The sequence below is a fragment of the Triplophysa dalaica genome, chromosome 16 (assembly GCF_015846415.1).
Source record: "Triplophysa dalaica isolate WHDGS20190420 chromosome 16, ASM1584641v1, whole genome shotgun sequence".
Lineage (NCBI taxonomy): Eukaryota > Metazoa > Chordata > Actinopteri > Cypriniformes > Nemacheilidae > Triplophysa > Triplophysa dalaica.
The window spans coordinates 21,037,316-21,056,711 of NC_079557.1; the positions used below are offsets into that span (position 1 = coordinate 21,037,316).

General features: G+C 38.8%; 4 protein-coding genes across 7 annotated transcripts; 3 read left to right on the plus strand and 1 right to left on the minus strand.

Moving 5' to 3' along the window:
* Positions 1-3,186: 3,186 nt before the first annotated feature.
* kctd12b (potassium channel tetramerisation domain containing 12b) lies at positions 3,187-5,476 on the minus strand. Its single transcript, XM_056768875.1, has 2 exons — positions 5,174-5,476; positions 3,187-5,009 (listed from the first exon to the last, which is right to left on the minus strand). Exon 2 carries the CDS (start codon positions 4,982-4,984, stop codon positions 4,127-4,129), a length of 858 nt encoding a protein of 285 aa, XP_056624853.1. The 5' UTR covers positions 4,985-5,009; positions 5,174-5,476; the 3' UTR covers positions 3,187-4,126.
* Positions 5,477-7,326: 1,850 nt separating this feature from the next.
* On the plus strand, positions 7,327-11,959 carry prps1b (phosphoribosyl pyrophosphate synthetase 1B). The gene is made up of 7 exons (XM_056770330.1): positions 7,327-7,647; positions 9,986-10,169; positions 10,331-10,429; positions 10,530-10,654; positions 10,746-10,919; positions 11,035-11,194; positions 11,271-11,959. Exons 1-7 carry the CDS (start codon positions 7,526-7,528, stop codon positions 11,361-11,363), a joined length of 957 nt encoding a protein of 318 aa, XP_056626308.1. The 5' UTR covers positions 7,327-7,525; the 3' UTR covers positions 11,364-11,959.
* Positions 11,960-12,759: 800 nt separating this feature from the next.
* LOC130438227 (solute carrier family 25 member 53-like) lies at positions 12,760-15,302 on the plus strand. 4 transcript variants are annotated; one of them, XM_056770060.1, is made up of 3 exons: positions 12,760-12,958; positions 13,602-13,685; positions 14,276-15,302. In XM_056770060.1, exons 1-3 carry the CDS (start codon positions 12,940-12,942, stop codon positions 15,160-15,162), a joined length of 990 nt encoding a protein of 329 aa, XP_056626038.1. In that variant the 5' UTR covers positions 12,760-12,939; the 3' UTR covers positions 15,163-15,302. The 4 variants fall into 4 exon arrangements, with proteins under 4 accessions (XP_056626038.1, XP_056626040.1, XP_056626041.1 ...); XM_056770062.1 differs by lacking the exon at positions 13,602-13,685; XM_056770063.1 differs by lacking the exon at positions 12,760-12,958 and having other exon boundaries at positions 12,965-13,685.
* An 816-nt stretch (positions 15,303-16,118) lies between these two features.
* On the plus strand, positions 16,119-18,790 carry tmsb1 (thymosin beta 1). The gene is made up of 3 exons (XM_056770455.1): positions 16,119-16,274; positions 17,558-17,670; positions 18,436-18,790. Exons 2-3 carry the CDS (start codon positions 17,568-17,570, stop codon positions 18,474-18,476), a joined length of 144 nt encoding a protein of 47 aa, XP_056626433.1. The 5' UTR covers positions 16,119-16,274; positions 17,558-17,567; the 3' UTR covers positions 18,477-18,790.
* The last annotated feature ends 606 nt before the right edge of the window (positions 18,791-19,396 follow it).

The window sequence follows — 19,396 nt, forward strand, 5'->3', positions numbered from 1 at the left end:
TAAAAGCTTTTGCAGCTGACTTGTGCCCAATCAGGCAATGACTTCGGAGGCCGCGTCTCTGCACAAGGCACCACAGAGAAACAGGCTTCATAGGGAGCGTAACGGAATTATATTTGAAACCTAATTACATTTATTTAAAGGTCTAAGGCAGGGGTGTCGAACTCAGTTCCTGGAGGGGCCGCAGCTCTACACCGTTAAGCTCCAACCAGCTGCAAACCACACCTGCTTGGAAGTTTCTAGTAATCCTGAAGATGTTGACTAGCTGAATCAAGGGTGTTTGATTTGGGTTGGAGCTAAACTGTGCAGTGCTGCGGCCCTCCAGGAACTGAGTTTGACACCTGTGGTTTAAGGTGTAGGTTTTTTTGGAGGATCTTTTGAAGGAAAACTATTTAATACAGCTTTCCTGTAGCTCAGTGGTGAGAGCATTGTGTTAACAACGCAAGGTTGTGGATTCGAAATCAGGGGATTGCACATACAGTACCTAAGTATAAATGTATAGGTTACTGCAATGTAAGTCGCTTTGCATAAAAGTGTCTCCCAAATGCATAAATGTAAATGCAATACACATGTGTGTTCATAGGTGTATAAAGACTTTGCATAATAAAACGTTATGTTTTTATTACCATAGAATGAGCTATTTCTATCTACATACAAGTGTTGTTTCCATAGTAGCCCTAAACAGACGAACTGCTCTACAGAGCGCAATTCTATACTCCATCTTCTTTAGGAAAGAAGTGAAACATAACGATATCTTTGTCCCGTAGCGCTGCCAACGGGAGAGTTTGAGTGAGCCATTGGTTGCAATTCGCAACCTCACCGCTAGATGCTGCTAAAAAATCACCCAATTGCTCCTTTAATACCCAATCACATATTTCAAATATACAACACTAAATTCTCACTTAAATGGTGGCATATCGGTATCGGCCGAAAAATTGTCATTGTTATCGATATATTATTGCCAATAAATCATAAATCATTTCCTCTGGTTAAACTTCTTCAGCTGCACGCTGCTCACAGTTAAAATACAGTACAGTACGGTCCTTCTGTCGTGGTCACTCATACTTTTATTAGCAAAACATTGTTGATGTAGGATTAGTATTTAGAAACAATATTTATGTATAAATTATACAAAAGTATATTGTTTGAATCAGACTGTTGTCTGAATGCTTTCTGTCATGAGACCTGTTTCACATGTGGGTATAAAAAAAATCTGGGTTGCTCTGAAGAAAATCAATAATTTGTTTACTAAATAAAACTACACCAGTAAGTTTAAGGGTAAAAGAATCATTAAATAGTGTTAAGTAGGCTTGGTACATCATTTTCAGGGAAAAAGGAGAACTAACGGTTTACCTTGTGTTCTGCAGTCAAAGTTTTCCACTTTTTGCCTTTTCTTTCAGTCTTAGGGAATTTTATATAAATATTTAGATATGGTGTATCGGCCATATATCGGCTTCCAATGTTTAAGAATTATCGGTTATCGGGCCAAAATGTAAATAACGATGCATCCCAACTAGAAATGCAAGCAAAAGTCATTAAAAGTGAAAATTAAACAGACACATCGTTCTTTTCTTGGACTCTTGAATTGTAATGACCAGTAATATAAATATTTAAAATAAAATTTTATGTTGCCCCTTATATATCATCAGTGATTTTTTGTGATTCAGGAAGGGGGGGGTGCATTTAGGGTATGATGTTAGATTACATGCATCTCCTGTTTATCGCTGTGAACTTAAGTTAACTTGTTTGGTGTTTTTGTGTTTCAACGCAGAGGTAAATCATGATCCAGCTGGTGTTTAAAGCATTACTGTACACTTTTCATGGCCTTTTTTCATTCAATGCAACTTTGATACCCACGTCATTTCGCAGCCACAACGGTCTGATATATCAGCTTCTCATAATGAAGTCCAAGAATCACCAAAGGCTGTCTGACCGAGACAATGTCAAATCTGAAGCCTGAAGATCTTAGGTAGTATGTCGGTGCCAATAATTTCGTATTGATGGAAAAGGTGTGTTGATTAGGACACAGTGACACAAAGGCTAGTTGGGTAATCTGCTTTGAGTAATCCGAGTCTGTCCTGGTTTCATTCTGGCTGTGCATATGTTCACGCTTTTGAGTTTCTATATACAAAAAAGATGAGAAAAAGATGAAAAGGAAACTGTGAGAATGTAGAGAAATGGGTTGGGGAGTAAAAATATCTCATTTAATGCTTTTCTCCTTTACCAAGTAACCTGCATGAGCACAAAATCAATCTTTAACAGTGCTAGTGTTTATACATCGGAATAATCAAATTCAAGTTATAGAAACCTAAACGAGATTTGATCTTTGTCTACTGCCTTTCAACATGGATACAAAACCAACAGTATGTGTCTAATATTCATGATAAATTAACATTGACAAATCAATAACAATTATTAATAAGTGATAAATTGAGAATACAAGATGATTTTAAGATCCATCTACTGTTTGTCATCATCAATTGTTGTATGGACTTGAAAGTCTTGACATAATATATCTCAAGATCTATATTTGGCCAGACCTTTGTGGACACCCCAAAATGCTCCACCATGCAGTAACATACAACAGATTAGACGGGGCCTTTTCCAAATAAAAGTGCTTGAAGCGAGGTCCATAGAGAAATCTGTCTGGCGTCTGGTGTACTTGACCAGCTTGCCTGAACACATTTGGGATGATTTGGAACAGCGGACCACTTCTCAATCGCTGATGTTATTTGAGGTAGAATAGTGATAAAGTCAATAATCTCTCTCTCTCTCACTCAGGCTTTTCACTAAACAATGGAGGTAATGGCGACATTTCCAAATACAAGTCAAACAGACATTATATTTAGGACAAAATAACGAACTATGTTTTTATCATGCTTTGATAAAGACACTTTGAGGTTAGCATTTTCTCTATAAACAATGCGCAGAGCTCATCACCTTAAATGGACAATCAGTAAATTGAGATCTCAGAGGATTTAAATGATTTACAGATGCCTGCACATGTGCCATAGTACAAATGGAAAAGAATGAATAAAGTAATTGTTGTCCACTGCGTGTGCCGGTTTTACAGTGCATGGCAACTGTAACCTGAGGTCACAACAAATGTGTTTGTAGAAATACCGGAAAATCTTTCCTTCAAAGCTTGTTACGCAACTTTGTCAAAAAGTAACACAGACAACGTCACAGTATGGCGAGTAACATTTACTAAATGACAAAATAACTAACAATATTATTCAAATATACGTGCATCACTAGGAACAGGAACATGTTTACTGTTCATTCACAGAAAAATGTCATTTAAATCAGCAAACATGCATCTGAACGACACATTTGAACTCATCATAAGCAACAAAAACATTGGTATTTGAAATGTGACTGGACTGAGAACTTATGTTCTGTGATTCGTTGAACACAGGCAGACAAAACACTGAAAGCATAAAAACACAATCAATACACCGATTCGCAACCAACAAACACTTCCACGTCGAAGTTTCTGATCATTTAATATCGTTTTACTATGTGCAATTGCTATTTTTTCTATCTTCCCTATCAACACAAGACTCTGCAAAGGTGGGAAAATGATTTAATGTATTTAATGTTGTCCTGTAGTATTTGACCTTTTAATATCATCAGCTCACTACTGAACATTCACAAGCAGTGAACATAATGTTATAAAACCTTTTTGAAACTTGTAGTGCTTCCTTAACTTCTTTGGCCCCATTAATAGGATACACAAGACAATAATAATCCTAGAGTCGCACAGTCCAACACCTTAAAAACATCAAAATACAAGATAAATATTTTCAGTCTACTGAATAATAAAGAAACTTTTCCAAGCCCCTTTAAATGGCTTATTTGCTAGTTTAAGCAGTTAAAGTCCAACGTTCAGCTGGACGACATTAGTCAAGATCAAGAGTACACAAAAGCTGAAAGAGCAACACGCTTACATATGAGGGAAGGCAATCTTTTGGCAAGAGGAAAACGTTCGAGGGAAAGGTTACTTGAAATCAGCAGGTACAAAGCATTACGGGTTGAGGGAAAGTCTGGATGGAGGTTGGGAATTGAGGATCCTCTACATCTACTGAAGGTGATCTCAGGGAGAAGACGCTGGAACACAGGTTTGAGGTCACTCACGGTAGAATACGTATTCGGTGTAGCTGGTCCAGATTTTATCGTCAGTCTGCTCGTGGGCAAAGGCGCAAGTCCCTGTGGAGTTGCAGGCCACCATGTGGAACCCGGCATCGGCTAACCTGTCAAAAGCCTGCTCCAAGAAAGTAAACTTGAGGTAATAGCGTGAGGTGTAGCGCTCCGGCGGGCGATCGGGATCGCGGCTTTCGTTCAACGTGTCCCCAAAAACCTCCTTGGCGAGAGAGGTTTTCCCGCACACCATAATCCGAGCCACCCGCCTGAACTTGGCATCTGTTTGGCTGTCACGGCCAAGAGTGTAGGAGCCCCGGTAGCCGATTGTGATGAAACCGGAGCGCTTGCCGTCACCTCCGACCGATGCCAGGCTGGAACAGGCTGCCGCAGTCGCCCCCAGTGAGGCCAGATTGCGGACGAAGTCAGCGCTGGGCGAGGACTCCTCGGGGTCGCTCTGGCAGCCTTCGTCGCCTAGAGAGTTCTGCTTACTGACCTTTGGGGCTAACAGTTTGACAAGTTCAGGGAGGTTGAAGAACTCGGCCTCTCTCTGCAGTCGTCCTCGCTCTGGGAAATGGTCGGGAAGAACGAGCTGCTGGTCCCGCATATAGTCCAGAATGTAACGGAAAAGAAAGCCATCTCTGTCCACGAAAAAGCGACCCTTGGTGTCGCGGGCCAAGCCTTTGGTGTTCTTCTGATTGAACATCTCCCACAGGAGGGAGTCTGGCACACTTGTTAAAGTTGAGTAGCGCGTTATATACACCTGGCCCCCGACGTTTAGCTCAACAATCTCTGGAAAAGCCATCTCATCAACAGCAACACCGCTGGCATTGTCCAGTAAAGCCATATCTCAATCTTCAGCCTGCTTCCACCTGGAAACAAAGTATACACTGTGCGGAAAAAAATTCTGACCGGAGCTGAAGAGTCAATCCTGCCAATGGATTCCCAATGTCAAGATAAAAAAGTCCTTCGGAAAAAGATGAGTTCAGATCTCAAATGTGATGTAAATCAACGTTTGGGATTCAGGAAAGCTTACCAGACGAATGGTTATTTCTAGTGTTCAGATCATGTGTCTTTCATTGGTCCATGTCCGTAATCTCCCTCTCTCCCTCCAAACATGGAGAAAATCCCATTCGTCAACCGTTTGTCTCACGGTTACTCAGCAAACACTGTTAAAAGAGCGCACGTAACAGACTGATTGTGCGTGAGGGTTTGTGTTGTCATGGTAAATCTGTTAGATGGTCACGAGAAATAATAAATGTGAATAAAAACGGATGAGCATCCATTTCTCTCAAAGGATGAGTGGTACATTCGGCGCTCTCTCATCCCGCACTCTGAGCTCGCGCTGCTACTGCACCGTAATATTGACGTGCGCTGTCTCCGCCCCCTCTGCTCTGACGTCTTCAGCAACGCCCAGTCACACATTTCTATTTCATTTTATGGATTATTTATGACTCTATACAGTATCTTTCTTGTTATTATTATGATTTATTTAGTCGTTGTTTCTTTTTTGTGTGTTGTGGTTGTAACTCTATTTCCTCAGCATTTGTATTAATTTGAAATTAATGTTTTGTAAATCCATTGTTTATTATGATAAAAACACATGCTGAATTATCAAAGCGATTAGAATAAAGACGTTTTGTTAGTACCAATGTACTAATAACACAATAGTGAAATACAATCAAACACTGACATCTAGTGCTCACAGAGAATGTTAGCGTTAGGTTTCACTCTATGGTTTGATTCACATTAGTGTTCTCTCTGAGTGTCCAGAAAGGTTCTTTGTCAGGCTGTAAATGGTTCTTTAGAAGTTTTGGTTCTTTAAATGGTTCTCCAAAATAGTTCTTGCAAGGCATTACAAAGAACCCCTTTTATCGCTTGTTATATGGATAGATCACTCAAAAATGAAAATTCGGTCATCATTTACTCGCCCTCAGGTTGTTTCAAACCTATATACACATATTCGTTCTGTTAAACACAGAGAAATATATTTGTAAGAATGTTAGCAATTTTCAGTTCTGTGACATCATCCACCACCATAGTAGGAAAAAAATGTTTTTTTTTTGTTCTGTTGAACACAAAGTGAGATATCTTGAAGAATTTAGGAACACAAGCAGTTCTGGGGCACCTTTGACTAGCATTTAATTGTTCCTACTATGGTAATCAATGATGTCACAGAATTGAACGTTGTTGACATTCTTCCAAATATCTTTCCCTGTGTTCAAACTGAGCCACAGATACACTACATGGGTTTTGCTCAGATTTTGCCCAGATTTTCAGTCTGGACTTGTTGTAGAAAGTCTGTGCCAGTCTGCAGATTGGATCTGGTGTGTTTCTATCTGAAACTTTCAAAACGTCTGCAAGTGTATGTGGTCTAGCTAATAAAAATCAGTTCTGACTTTAAAGGTCTTGTAGTGTATTCCAGAAAACTACTTATATGATTCTAAAAGTAAATATTTTATTAAAAACTGATTGCACTGCACAGTGATATAATCCATTTACACCTGGCACAGATGCATAAGTGTGCCTTATCACATCTGGCAAAATGATCAAATTGACACCTTTGCACCTTCCACTGGCATTACAGTTCGTGTCCTTTTTTGCTCTATGAATTACTGTAATCTGCTTTAATTGAATGAAACATATAAAATGATTTTCATATAAGCGTTACATTTTCTTTGACTTAGAATTATTTTTAGTAAGAAATTTGCTCATAGACTGCAAATGCAGAAACTGAATACAGAGTACCGTAAATTTAATAGAAATCATTTTTTACATTTATGGAGTTTATAAAGCCATTCAATTAGAGATTGTTTTCATGAATTCTGTTTTGCTGCACTAAAGATACGTCTAGGCTTATGTTTATTATTGTAATACGTGTTAAAATATAATGTACAACTCTGTAAAAATATATAGATCACTACTATCTAGCTTAGGTTGTTCCATTCCATTCCATTTTCTACCGCTTATCCGAACTACCTCGGGTCACGGGGAGCCTGCGCCTATCTCAGGAGTCATCGGGCATCAAGGCAGGATACGCCCTGGATGGAGTGTATCTTAGGTTGTCAATGTGTAAAATAACAAGCGCAAGAACTTAAAATAGACAATAATGTGCAGTCCCAATATCTACCAGCAGGGGACTGTCGAGGACGCTCTATGACGCCAGCACGCAAAGGCGGATGTGTGGCGTCACGCTGGAAACGCACATGATCAACTATGGCGGAAAGGTAGTGACGACTAATTTTAAAGGTGAAATCCACATCGGTTTACAGATATCTGGCCTATAAACAAAGCTCCATCTTTGTTTTGTCGCTGGAAAGCAAACACCCTGTTTCCTCGTGCACGGTCGGTTTTACGTTCTCACGAAGTTCGTGAAACTATTCAAAAGATGCCTAATATCAAAATATTCAGCGGCAGCTCCCACCAGGATCTGTCTCAGAAAATCGCGGACCGTCTTGGACTGGAGTTAGGCAAAGTGGTGACCAAAAAGTTTAGCAACCAAGAAACAAGGTTAGTAAATCTTGGAAATCATGCGAAAACGTGATATTCACATGTTGATGTGCGGTTTCAGGTTCCGCAGGGATTTGTAGTTCAGATGTTCATTTCAGTGTGCTACACGTGGGATTAAGAAAACGACAAATCCCAGAATGCTAAACGCTTACTCTGTACGCGACTGGATTTGTACTAGTTTGCGGTCCATTATGCACATATCTTAATTTGACATTACTTTATTAATTCAATATGAAAGAACTTGACGCATACTTTTAATTTGTTTCCCCTTCAGATCATGTTTATACTGTTATGCTGACGCTCTTATCTGATAATGGTATCTCTGGTACAGAGTCTATTCAAATGAATCACTACATTCTTCTAACATTGTCAAATACTGTGGTGTTTACATGGTACTCCAACCACGATATCACCATGGTGTCATGCCAATTAAACCCAGTAATACCTCAGTACAATGGTTTTATCTACTTTAAAAAAGTGAATTGGTTATAGTTTTAACACCGATAAACAAATTGTCGGTCAAAAAACCCAACAGTAACTCACGTAAATTCAAACAATGAAGGAAATGTCCTTTGTTAGATATGTTTTTGATGACAGCAACTTGCAAGTACAATACATGTAAATGTGGTATTTTGATGCGAGCTTTTGATAAAGGGATATTTAACTAGCAAATCAAAATTTCCCCATGTTTTACTCGCCCTCAAGGCATCCTAATTGAATATGGTTTTCTTCTTGAAGTATAATGCAGTTGGAGTTATAAAACCACGTGTCGTTTTACTTTGAAGCAGAAGAATGGGTGTTGACTTTTTGAAACTCCAAAAGAGCATTCACCGATCAGAGGAATTGCCCGACACGGCTCTGTGGTCTTAACAAAGGTCTTATGAAGCCAATCGATGCGTTTGTTTAAGATAAATATCCATATTGAGACTAAACGTGTGCATTGATCGCGGTTATCGCTAATTCCTGCTGAAACCGAGCTTGCTGCGATAATGCAAGGCTTCGATTATTTTATTGACGCGTATCTTGTCCGTGAAGCACTGCTCTGGGTTCAGTTTGAAATGCTGCTCGATTTAAAAGTTTTGCGAGATGGGTCACTTATAACTTGCATTTAAAAAAAGCAACACCCATCAAACATAATAATTATAAATATACTTTATTATCATGAAAATACCTGCGGGGGCTTGAGGAACAGTGATAAAAATGTCCTTAGGCATTTCCTAGAACTACATGTTATGGTCTTCTTCTGCAGTGCGTATTTACAGTTTCCGCACCAGAGCGCCCTCTGGCTTTCGGATGCATCAGCATTTTCTGTACTTCACTCACAAGCTGTGCATAAATCACTTGATATATATTTTAGTATAGTTGAGAGGGCCTTTATCGTTGAAGGCCTTACGTTGGCGACATCTCTTGAATGCTTGTGAATGGTCATGGGCTGAAAACCAGCTTAAATGTATACTCGGGTTTGAAAGAGTCAAGTGTTTCAAAACCACTTAAATTTTCTGTGATTCCATTTTTTAATTAATGACCTGGTTTTACACAAAAATAATAAAATAAATAATAATTATGTAATCCAATGTTGGATGTTTAGGCCTAATTTATGACAAAAACACATTTTTATTTTTACCGGACATATATGTTCTTTGAGTGTTGGTTAAAAATTAAATGTATTCGTGTCCAGTTGAAAAGTAGTTGTTTTTATACACAGACATTAACATTACACATTTTAGTGTTGTAACCGCAACACCGAGAAACTGTGTATTTTGCCAAAGGCTATCATACCGGCCCATGCCTATGCGTGAACCAGAGGCTTGTTTATCCGGCGGATGATGCAGGCGTGTCGTAAGTTCTGTTGGCGACACTGCATTTTACATTATGTTCCAACACGATAGCGTCTACACTGGCGGGTGCTTTCGTCACCGTCATTTGCAGGAAAACAAGCCTCTGGTTCATGCGCATTCAAGAGATGACGGAAGCTAGACGTCAACGTTAATAGTGCTGTCATCTCGATATCTCTCTTAAACGAACACATCGATTCGCTTCACAAGACCTTTGTTAAGACCACAAAGCCGTGTGGAACAGTTCTTTGATATTATTGGAGCTTCAAAAAGTCAACACCCATTCACTTTCATTCTACCACTTGGAAGTAGAATGATGCATGGTATTATAACTCCGACTGCATTATTCTTCTAGAAGAAAACCATATTCAGTTAGGATGCCTTGAGGGTGAGTAAAACATGGGGACATTTAGATTTGCCAGTAAAGTATCCCTTTAACGTAAGCATTTATGTGAGCTGCTGTGCTAAACATTTTAATCAGTGTTTTCTATACTCTGTGGTAGTGTGGAGATTGGCGAGAGTGTGCGTGGGGAGGATGTGTACATTGTCCAGAGCGGCTGTGGGGAAATTAATGACAATCTGATGGAGCTTTTGATCATGATCAATGCCTGCAAGATCGCATCCGCCTCCCGGGTCACAGCTGTCATCCCCTGCTTTCCTTACGCAAGACAAGATAAAAAGGATAAGGTGGGCAGAAGGTTATGCATTCTTTATTTTGTAGCACTCACTAGTGAGGTGTGTAAACGTGTCTATTTGAAATGTTGCACTTCAGTGCATCGAAATGCTCATTTGAAATTTAATTTTTCACTGTTGCAAAAAGAATTTCAATGATCTGTTGTGTTATGTAGAGTCGTGCACCCATCTCTGCCAAGCTGGTCGCAAATATGCTTTCAGTCTCTGGTGCTGATCACATCATAACAATGGATCTGCATGCATCCCAAATACAGGTGGGGATTATAAATTCGTGTTGATGTTTGTAGAATATATTCTAAACCGGATTCATGTAGAATTATAAAGCGTGTATTGAAAGATTTGTGTTTTTCACAGGGCTTTTTCGACATTCCCGTGGACAATTTATATGCAGAGCCTGCCGTGTTGCAGTGGATTAAAGAGAATATTCCCGAATGGAAGAATTGTACGATAGTTTCACCTGACGCTGGAGGAGCCAAGAGGTCTGTTTATATTTAGCTGTCTGATTAGTTATGCGTTCTGACTCTGTTCCTGCTGACCTCCCTGTGACGTGACTTTTACTTCCATTAACAGGGTGACCTCCATTGCAGACAGACTAAATGTTGACTTTGCCCTTATTCACAAAGAGAGGAAAAAAGCAAACGAGGTGGATCGCATGGTTTTGGTTGGAGATGTGAAGGACCAGGTGGCCATATTGGTTGATGACATGGCAGACACCTGTGGTACCATGTGCCATGCAGCTGAAAAGTGAGATGCTTGTTTGTTTGCATCTAATCATCCGTCAATATTTTATTTGATAGAAATGTCTCCAGGGATAGTAGATGCACAATTTGATTCCCTTGCATTTTCTTTTTGTATTTAGGCTGATATCAGCGGGCGCCACCAAAGTTTACGCCATCCTTACCCATGGCATCTTTTCTGGACCAGCCATCTCACGCATCAACAACGCTGGTTTTGAGGCTGTAGTTGTGACCAATACAATCCCTCAGGAGGAGAAGATGAAACACTGTCCCAAAATACAGGTTTGTCATCTTTCCCCCAGAATGTTTTGTAATGTGCTAGACATGCATACTAAGTATGTTGTTTGCTGCTCCACAGGTAATTGACATTTCTATGATCCTCGCTGAGGCCATTCGCAGGACCCACAATGGCGAATCAGTGTCTTATCTCTTCAGCCATGTTCCTTTGTAACATCTCGTCCGTTCAGATTCCGACTTCATTCACCTCACCAAAGAGACCTGACCAGAGATCAGCCCTTATATTTCAATAGTCCAGGTTTTTAGCAAGTCTTTTGAGATTTTTTTTTTCCACTGACAGCGGGACATGAAATGTTGTCTTCACGGTCTGTTTTTTTTAATTTCTTATAAACTGCTGTTACAATCTGTGACTGTGAAACGGCAAGAATATTTCACGACATAATTTATGTGTTCGCTATCGTTTGTGTTGATTTGTGAGATTTGGAAGTTAAGCATTCAATCGATAATTTGTTACTCTTATTGTAGAATGTGCACATCAATGGGTAATTTAAAATTCTCAATGTTGCGTTTGCAAGAATTTTATTTTAGCTTGATCTCTGCAGGCTGGTGCTTAACTAAAGAATTGAAGAATCAATGTTTTTAAGAACACTTTATATGAACATTTCTATAAATAAAAAACATGCTTTCTTGCTTACTTTGTTACATATTGATAGTGTTTAGACTGATACCTCTATTCATTTCAGGTGAATTTGTTTTCATTTCAGTATTTCTATTGCACATTCCTATGATTAAACATTTTTTTTAAAGTCAGATGTGTGCTTTGAACATTGCTTTTTTAACCATGTGTGTTGTTTAGTAGTTTCACGCATTAAGAACCCATTCAATTTTATTTGTTCACACTGGATGCGAGTCGCGACGCTACAATCCCATCAGAACAAGCCGTGTGTCGCAACACGCAGCGTCTGGTGTTGACACAGTGTTACATGAATTAACAATGAACAATATAGTTTATCAGGATTTAGGAATCCTTAATGTTGATGTTATTACATTTATTGTCAGTTCATGGTGCATTAACTAATGTTAATTCTTTTTATTGTAAAAATTTAGTCGTAAATGCTGAAATTAAAAGGAACTCGGGTTAATAAACGCTGTAGAACTATTGTTCATTGTTTGTTCATCCTGTGCATTAACCATTGTGAAGAAATACAACCATATTGTAAAGTGTTACCAAATTTTGAAAAGATTGTGTTACTTTTACATGATTAACTAACACAATTGGTTGAGTTAATAGTTGCACCTAACAATGAGTAACACGCATAATAATTATACACTAATTTTCTTTATATTTAATATAAATATATATATATATACACTAAACATTAAAAGCCTATGTATTTTAAATAAACAAACCGTATAATCTCTAAATTTTCTTTAAGCCTCTCTGGCAACATGCATCTTCAATGTAATTTTCGTTTTGTTCGACATCACAGTAACGCGAGAGTCGTGCCGATCAGGAACACAGAGTGCCGCTCTCGCGATACTGTGATGTCATACGCCGATTGTTATGAAGTCGACCCTAAAAAACGCAGGCAACACGACGTCACGGACACGTCACTGCCAGCAATAATAATCCAGGAGTGGCACTAAAGTGCAGGGATAACGGACGCTAGCATCAGCACCGGATCATTTGTGTCGAATCGTTTCGACCATATTTCTGTTTCTTTCGTAAATAGATTATTTAGCCAAATAGGTCAACGGATGTGTTGTCAACAATAAATAGCTACACATCTATGAAAATACCCATCACAGGTAGTAAAGTGGTTCACTTATAAACACGCCACATACGTGCTGTAAATGTGTAAATGTTTTACTTTCATTGGAATCAAGGCGCATAGCTTTGTTGTTATGTACACATATGATACACAACCTGCAAAATGAATGAATGTTGTTTAATTTTCACATTTTACAGAAAGATTCTAAAGAGAGATTTTAAAAGGTCGGCATTCCCTTGTTGAATTTATATATTTATTTTAACTGCAATAAATTAATCAACATTCTGTAAACCGTAATAATGTTTTGATAGGTTTTTGCTGTATGTAGCTCAGTGGTAAGAGCATTGTGTTAACAACGCAAGGTTTGTAACGAACGAAACTGTATTAACATGCATCACATTATTGTGCGGTGTGCCCCTTTAAGAGACTGATCACGTCATTTCTGATGCGTGCTATGCGTGATAACGTTGTTGAGGTGAGCGTGAGTGAGATCCACCGTAGATGCTAAGCGTGCTCTACCCTTTTTCTATATTATTGTTTTGTTAGTTTTATTTTGTGATGCTGAGAAGGAGTAATCTCTCATGTTTGAGAGGATTGCGTTGCTTGTGTTACCTGCCATTAAATGTGCGTGATACAGCCTTTACGCCTCTAACCTCTTTCTTCCATTGACTTTGTGAGAGCTATCCTGGTCAAAGCGTTACAGGTTGTGGGTTCGATCCCAGGGGATTGCAAATACTTATGTAAAATGTATAGGATAAAGCAATGTAAGTCACTTTGGATAAAAGCGTCTGCCAAATGCCTAAATGTAATGTAAATTTAATGTAAATGTATGTTCTATAAGCTCATTTTGATTTTAGACTTTTTATGTAATTTATAATTGTTTTATGAAAAATTATGTTGTAAAACAAGAATAAATTTAAGAAGCTTTTCCCACAACAGATTTTTTTTTTGATAATTTAGCCCATCAACGGCTTCTCAACAACTCCTTTATCATCATATAACACTAAACATTTATAGAGGCAACATACAACACCATCATCCCTTTGTTTCGGTTAACAAAGTCAAAAAATTAATTCAAAATGTATTATATACATTCTATTAACATGAAACACCTACCTTGACACAACCTTGTCAACACAGTGTAACCTTTTGGTAATGTATTTTTAATGTTTAATGTACTAACTTTAGTCCAAAAGATACAGATTTTAACAAGAAAACTGATCAAATGTAAATGAATGGTCACAGAATATGTGAATAACTCAATTTTGACAAACAATTGTCAGATAGGACCTTATTATTTCAAGGTGTCCATGTATTACAGCACTTTATAACCGCTTGTCCTGTCGCCCTCTAGCAACATCAGAGATGGGAAGTGATTCCAATGAGGTTGTTGTTCAATCCTCAGACACCGGGGCCTGGTTTCACAGTTACCTGCATGGAGGAACCTCCAGCCTGATTTCCACACTGACCACCATCATCACCTTCCCTCTGTACAAGACCGTGTTTCGCCAGCAGCTGCACAGCACATTAGTACGTGAAACGCTGGCCCAGTTATTCAAGGAGGGTCCGCTGAAACTGTACCGTGGTGTTGCACCACCGCTGCTGATGAAAGGTCTTAACGGAACTGTACTGTTTGGCCTTCAGGACACGTTCTTACAGAAGCTGTCCCTCTGGGCCGAGACGCCTCTTCCCGCAAATGTCCTTCCTGCTGTGGCGGGTTTAGGTGCAGGTGTGGTGGAAGCCATGCTCTTTACTCCATTCGAGCGTGTGCAAAACGTCCTGCAGAACAACAAGAACGACCGCAGCCTTCCTACTGTAAGAAGCGTGTTGCTCAAGCTAAGTTCAAGACCCATGGCATCAGGGTATTACACGGCATTTCTTCCTATACTTGTCCGTAATGCCTTAGGGAGCAGCTTTTATTTTGGCCTGAAGGACCCGATGTCTACAACCCTGGGCGTTTATGGCTTTTCCCCTTTAGCCTCATCCTTCATGTCAGGGATCTTAAATTCAATGATGATTAGTTTACCGCTGTACCCTCTCTCTGTGCTGGTGGCCAACATGCAGGCTCAAGTAGACGGAGGAAACAGAGGGGCAAGAAGCAGTTGGCAGCAGCTTTGGGCAGCCCGTCAGCGTAGCCTGCTTCTTCTGTATCGCGGAGGTTGTTTGGTCATCTGTCGCTCTTGCATTACCTGGGGCATCACTACTGCAATATATGATCAACTGAAGAAACGCTCAGAATGATATTCAATAACAGGGACATGCCTTCTCTTCATATAGCCATAATCTCAGGTTAACAGTCAGTGTTCTTGCACGAAACCCGAAAGATTTAAAGGGTGAATGTTTTAATAAAGGCTTTCTATTCTATTCTTAATGAAGATGAATGAAATATTTCAGTGCCTGTAAATCTTGATAATAAAATATGTAATAACATGTAAAATTCAGTTGAGGTCCTCATCATCATCAAAAATGGGTGTTCGTATCAAATTCTAAATGCGATCAAGGAAGAATAGTCTAAGAATCAACTCAATAACCGGAAACTCCAAATTGATTTGTTCTTTTTTTATTTTTTTTAGCGATTAATTAAATTAAAAAGTAAAAATAAGCACTGTAATTATACAATATAAACAATGGAATATATACAATTAGAGAAAGATGAATAACAATATACCAAATAAGTAATAATACAAAACATAAAGTAAGAAAAAAATACAAACAAATACAAAAATAAAAAAGGGCTTCAATTAAATTTTTTGAAAAGATTCAAAACTTTTTTAGTTTTTTTCAAGTTTCTTATTCTGTGTTTTTATATTTAAAATGGTTTTAAAATAGAAAATCAAGATCAGAATGGCAGAAAGTAATATATTTGGGTTTTATGGATTTAAAACTTGGCTAAAATAATAAAAAGGTCAAGAACATAATTTTGTTTGTCAGACAAATAAGTGTTTTGTATAAATTGATTTGTTGGTCGATCTGATGGTCGTCTGATGGTCGATCGCCGCAAGATGGCGCTGCTGTCACATTCATGCTCTCACTCTCTCCGTCTAAACATCTACATCAGCTGCCTTGAACATTATGTGATGTCTTATTTGAGCTTCACATTTGCTCACCGTTTTCTTTCTATTCAGATTACTACTCGTATTAGTCATAGTTTATTTCAGATAAGATAGCGTTTACCAGACTATCTAATCACAACGCAGAGGCGCATGAAGATTCGGCCAATCAGAGTCCGCGGACTATCTCCGCGCTGTTGTGAAACGGGGCGTGATTGCTATTTAAACCAACTGCCCACCTTGAGCATTGCGCACACGTTCTGTCATCGACATTTACAGCGTTATACTCAGCGACAGCTCGAGGTAAGACTCTAAAAGTGCACAGAATTCTATATTTATTTCATCAGAGAAATTGTATGCCTTATAACATTATGCCTTGTCGATTAAGACGAATTAAAATGTGCAGGTAGATCACACGATTATAACAAATTCGACTGTAATTCAATATAAACGTAAATGTAACATGCATGTGAATGTGAAATAAACACCTGTCAAGGCAAGTCTGCATGTGTTAACGCGCATTACCTGTCTACGCAGTACGCGTGTGCGCGCACCAGACGGCTCCGCTGATTTGGGATCGTGGCATTTGACGCACTTTAAAAAGACGTATATATGTTCATATTTACAGACAAATGTAAACGAAGACTTGCCATTATTGAAATGTGTCTATGCTCAGAGCAAGTGTTACTGATTGACAGAGATTTGGCGCTCAGATATCAGTTATGTAGGGTGTGGTACATGTACACATGTTTTTAACACACGAACATGTTCGAACATTCCTGCACTTAGCTGTAGTTCTAGATCGTTTGTGTATATTTGTGTGTGTATGTCTGCTCAGAGATAATATTGCAATGACACTGTTTAAGAGTGAAACACTGGAGCAGTTGTGTGTGTTTAATGAATCACAGTATGAGCTCTTGCGCAAAGACATAATAAAACAAAATAAAGCTGTGATATAAACCTCTGCAGACATGTAAGTCTATATATATAATACAACTAAATCCGTTCAATTTTGTGTATTAATCCTTTATTAATGTTTAGTAAGACTTTATTATCGTATGACCCAAAACGTCATGGTTGCTTCATTATTGCACAGATCAAGTGTGTAATGTTTTACTTCCTGGAGTCGTGTGGCTCAAGTTTTAATACTGACAGTGTGGTGATTTCTTTTGTATAATGCACAAGAAATAAGATCCAGTGGGTTTACCGGCGTTGTTTAAAACGTTTTTAAACCCCTCACAGCAGAACCAAACCCCAACAGGAGAAATGCAGCAATGTGCAGTGAAAATCCTTTTTGGCTCAGTGATGTGCACTGGTGCTGATAAGGGTTTATGTACGCAGGTTTTAATGCACACCTGAGAGGCGGGTGGGGCTCACCTACGCTTTCAAGGCACAAAACAAAGTTTTCAACTTGCAGAAAAAAAGGGTGCAGTTGAAAATGCACTTCTGCTTTTTTGAGAATTCGGTTTGACCAAAGACCAGACTATGCAGACATATTTCTTCTCAGTTGCGTGTGATCAATTTAGTTCCAAATAGTCAAAAAAACTGTGCTTTGCTTTGACATTTATTTACTTTAATCCACACAGACTCTCCAAAATGAGTGACAAAATCCCTGTGAAGACGGAGGTGCAGACCTTTGACAAGAAATCTCTAAAAAAGACAAACACAGCGGAGAAGAACACTCTGCCAACCAAAGAGGGTAAGCGAGTTTGGCAGCTTCATTGTTTCAGTACCTGTAGCGTGGCCTTGCACAGTCTTGTACTGATCTGACACGGCAAAGCAAAGCAAACATCGCACGAACACACACACTGCCCATTTCTCAAGATAACAGGAGAACACAGTTAAACATATAAAGGTGGGGCTCCTGACGAATACAAACCACATTAATGAACAAGGACATTGTAAAATAATCCTGCATGCGAGCAGAAGAACCAGGAAGTGTTGCGCAATCACCTAGTTTGATCAAATGAGATGTTATCAAAAAATGTTGTTCAACCCTCTCACAGCAACAAAGAGCCACTCGGGGAATGATCAGATGTTTGCGCAGTGTTTTGTATGTATATATGGTTGTCTGTGTTTATAATTCAGCAGTAATTAATTTACATCTTAATTTGCATGTACAGTTCCCTTTCCAGGGAACGTACAGTTTCCCGGTGAGCCGACCGCACCGGGATTATAACGATAAAATCATGCTCTCTCAGACCACACTTTTTGTGTGACACAAGACAGACAGTGACCACAGATGTGGTGTTTGGGTTCGTGAAGCAACACTTTTGACCGATGAGCATTAACTCTGGGTGCTGATGAGAAGTAGAACTAGAACCCAAGCGAGTGACAAATCACTCCGTATGAGCAGTTCACCATTTCTAATGTGAAAGACATGTCCGTTTGTCCTGTAACCTTTACTCAAGTGCATGTACATTGGTCATAGTTGCAGTGCTGTAATTCCTTCCTCTTTTCACAGATATTGAGCAAGAGAAAAAGGCTGCAAAGGGGTCGAAATGAATCCGGCCTGTCACGACTCCTCTCGCCTCCCGTCCCCTTTGACTGCACCTCTATTTCTACATATGAAATCATGTTAAAATCAATGTCATCTTTTACAGTACGACATGAGAACTGTGTAATCGTGTATTAATTGCAGCTGTGGATCTTTCAAGCGTGTTATGTAGAGAGGAGATTGATGACACCAGCGGCTCTGTGATCGTCACTGCTGCTGGTGTCTGAATCTGAATCTGCTGGCATTTGTGATTCTTAGAGAAATAACATGTAAGATGATATTTTTGTTTAATAAATAAATAATAATAAAGTTTTTAAATGTATCACATTTCTTTACTTTTGCTTTGGATATTTTACAATTGCGCAAAAGAAGCGAACCGATTGTGAATAAATACATTCATATTTGATTGAAAAGAGTGGAGTAGTAGGATTAAGGGTTTATCCCTTAGCTTAGATCTAAAACAACTAACACTTATTCGGTTCATTATTTATTTAGCACAATTTACCAACTAAGGGAAAAACAGCACATAAGAAAGAATAAGAATACTTAGTGTTGTGTTTTTCAAGCAAAGTGTATATCTGGCTTTACATTACAAATTGATTCCCATATTTAATCTGTCTGGATTTTGTACAGAATGGACAGCAGTACGTTTCTTTTTCTATCCAAGTAAATGCCTCCAAATGCTATATGCATGTTAAAATATAACTATAGTGTCATTTCTATGATTTAAAAATATATCATGTCCCCAACTAGATTGCCCGCAGTAAATCTCTGTCATTTATTTTCCTCTGGTTGACGGTGTGCTGTATCTCCTACAGGGCGTCTGTAAACCTGTATGTACAATAAAAGCATTACTATTCTTCATGATCATACCTTGTGTTCATTCATCTAAACAAAGCCAGAACATCGAATGTTCAGCTTTCACGTG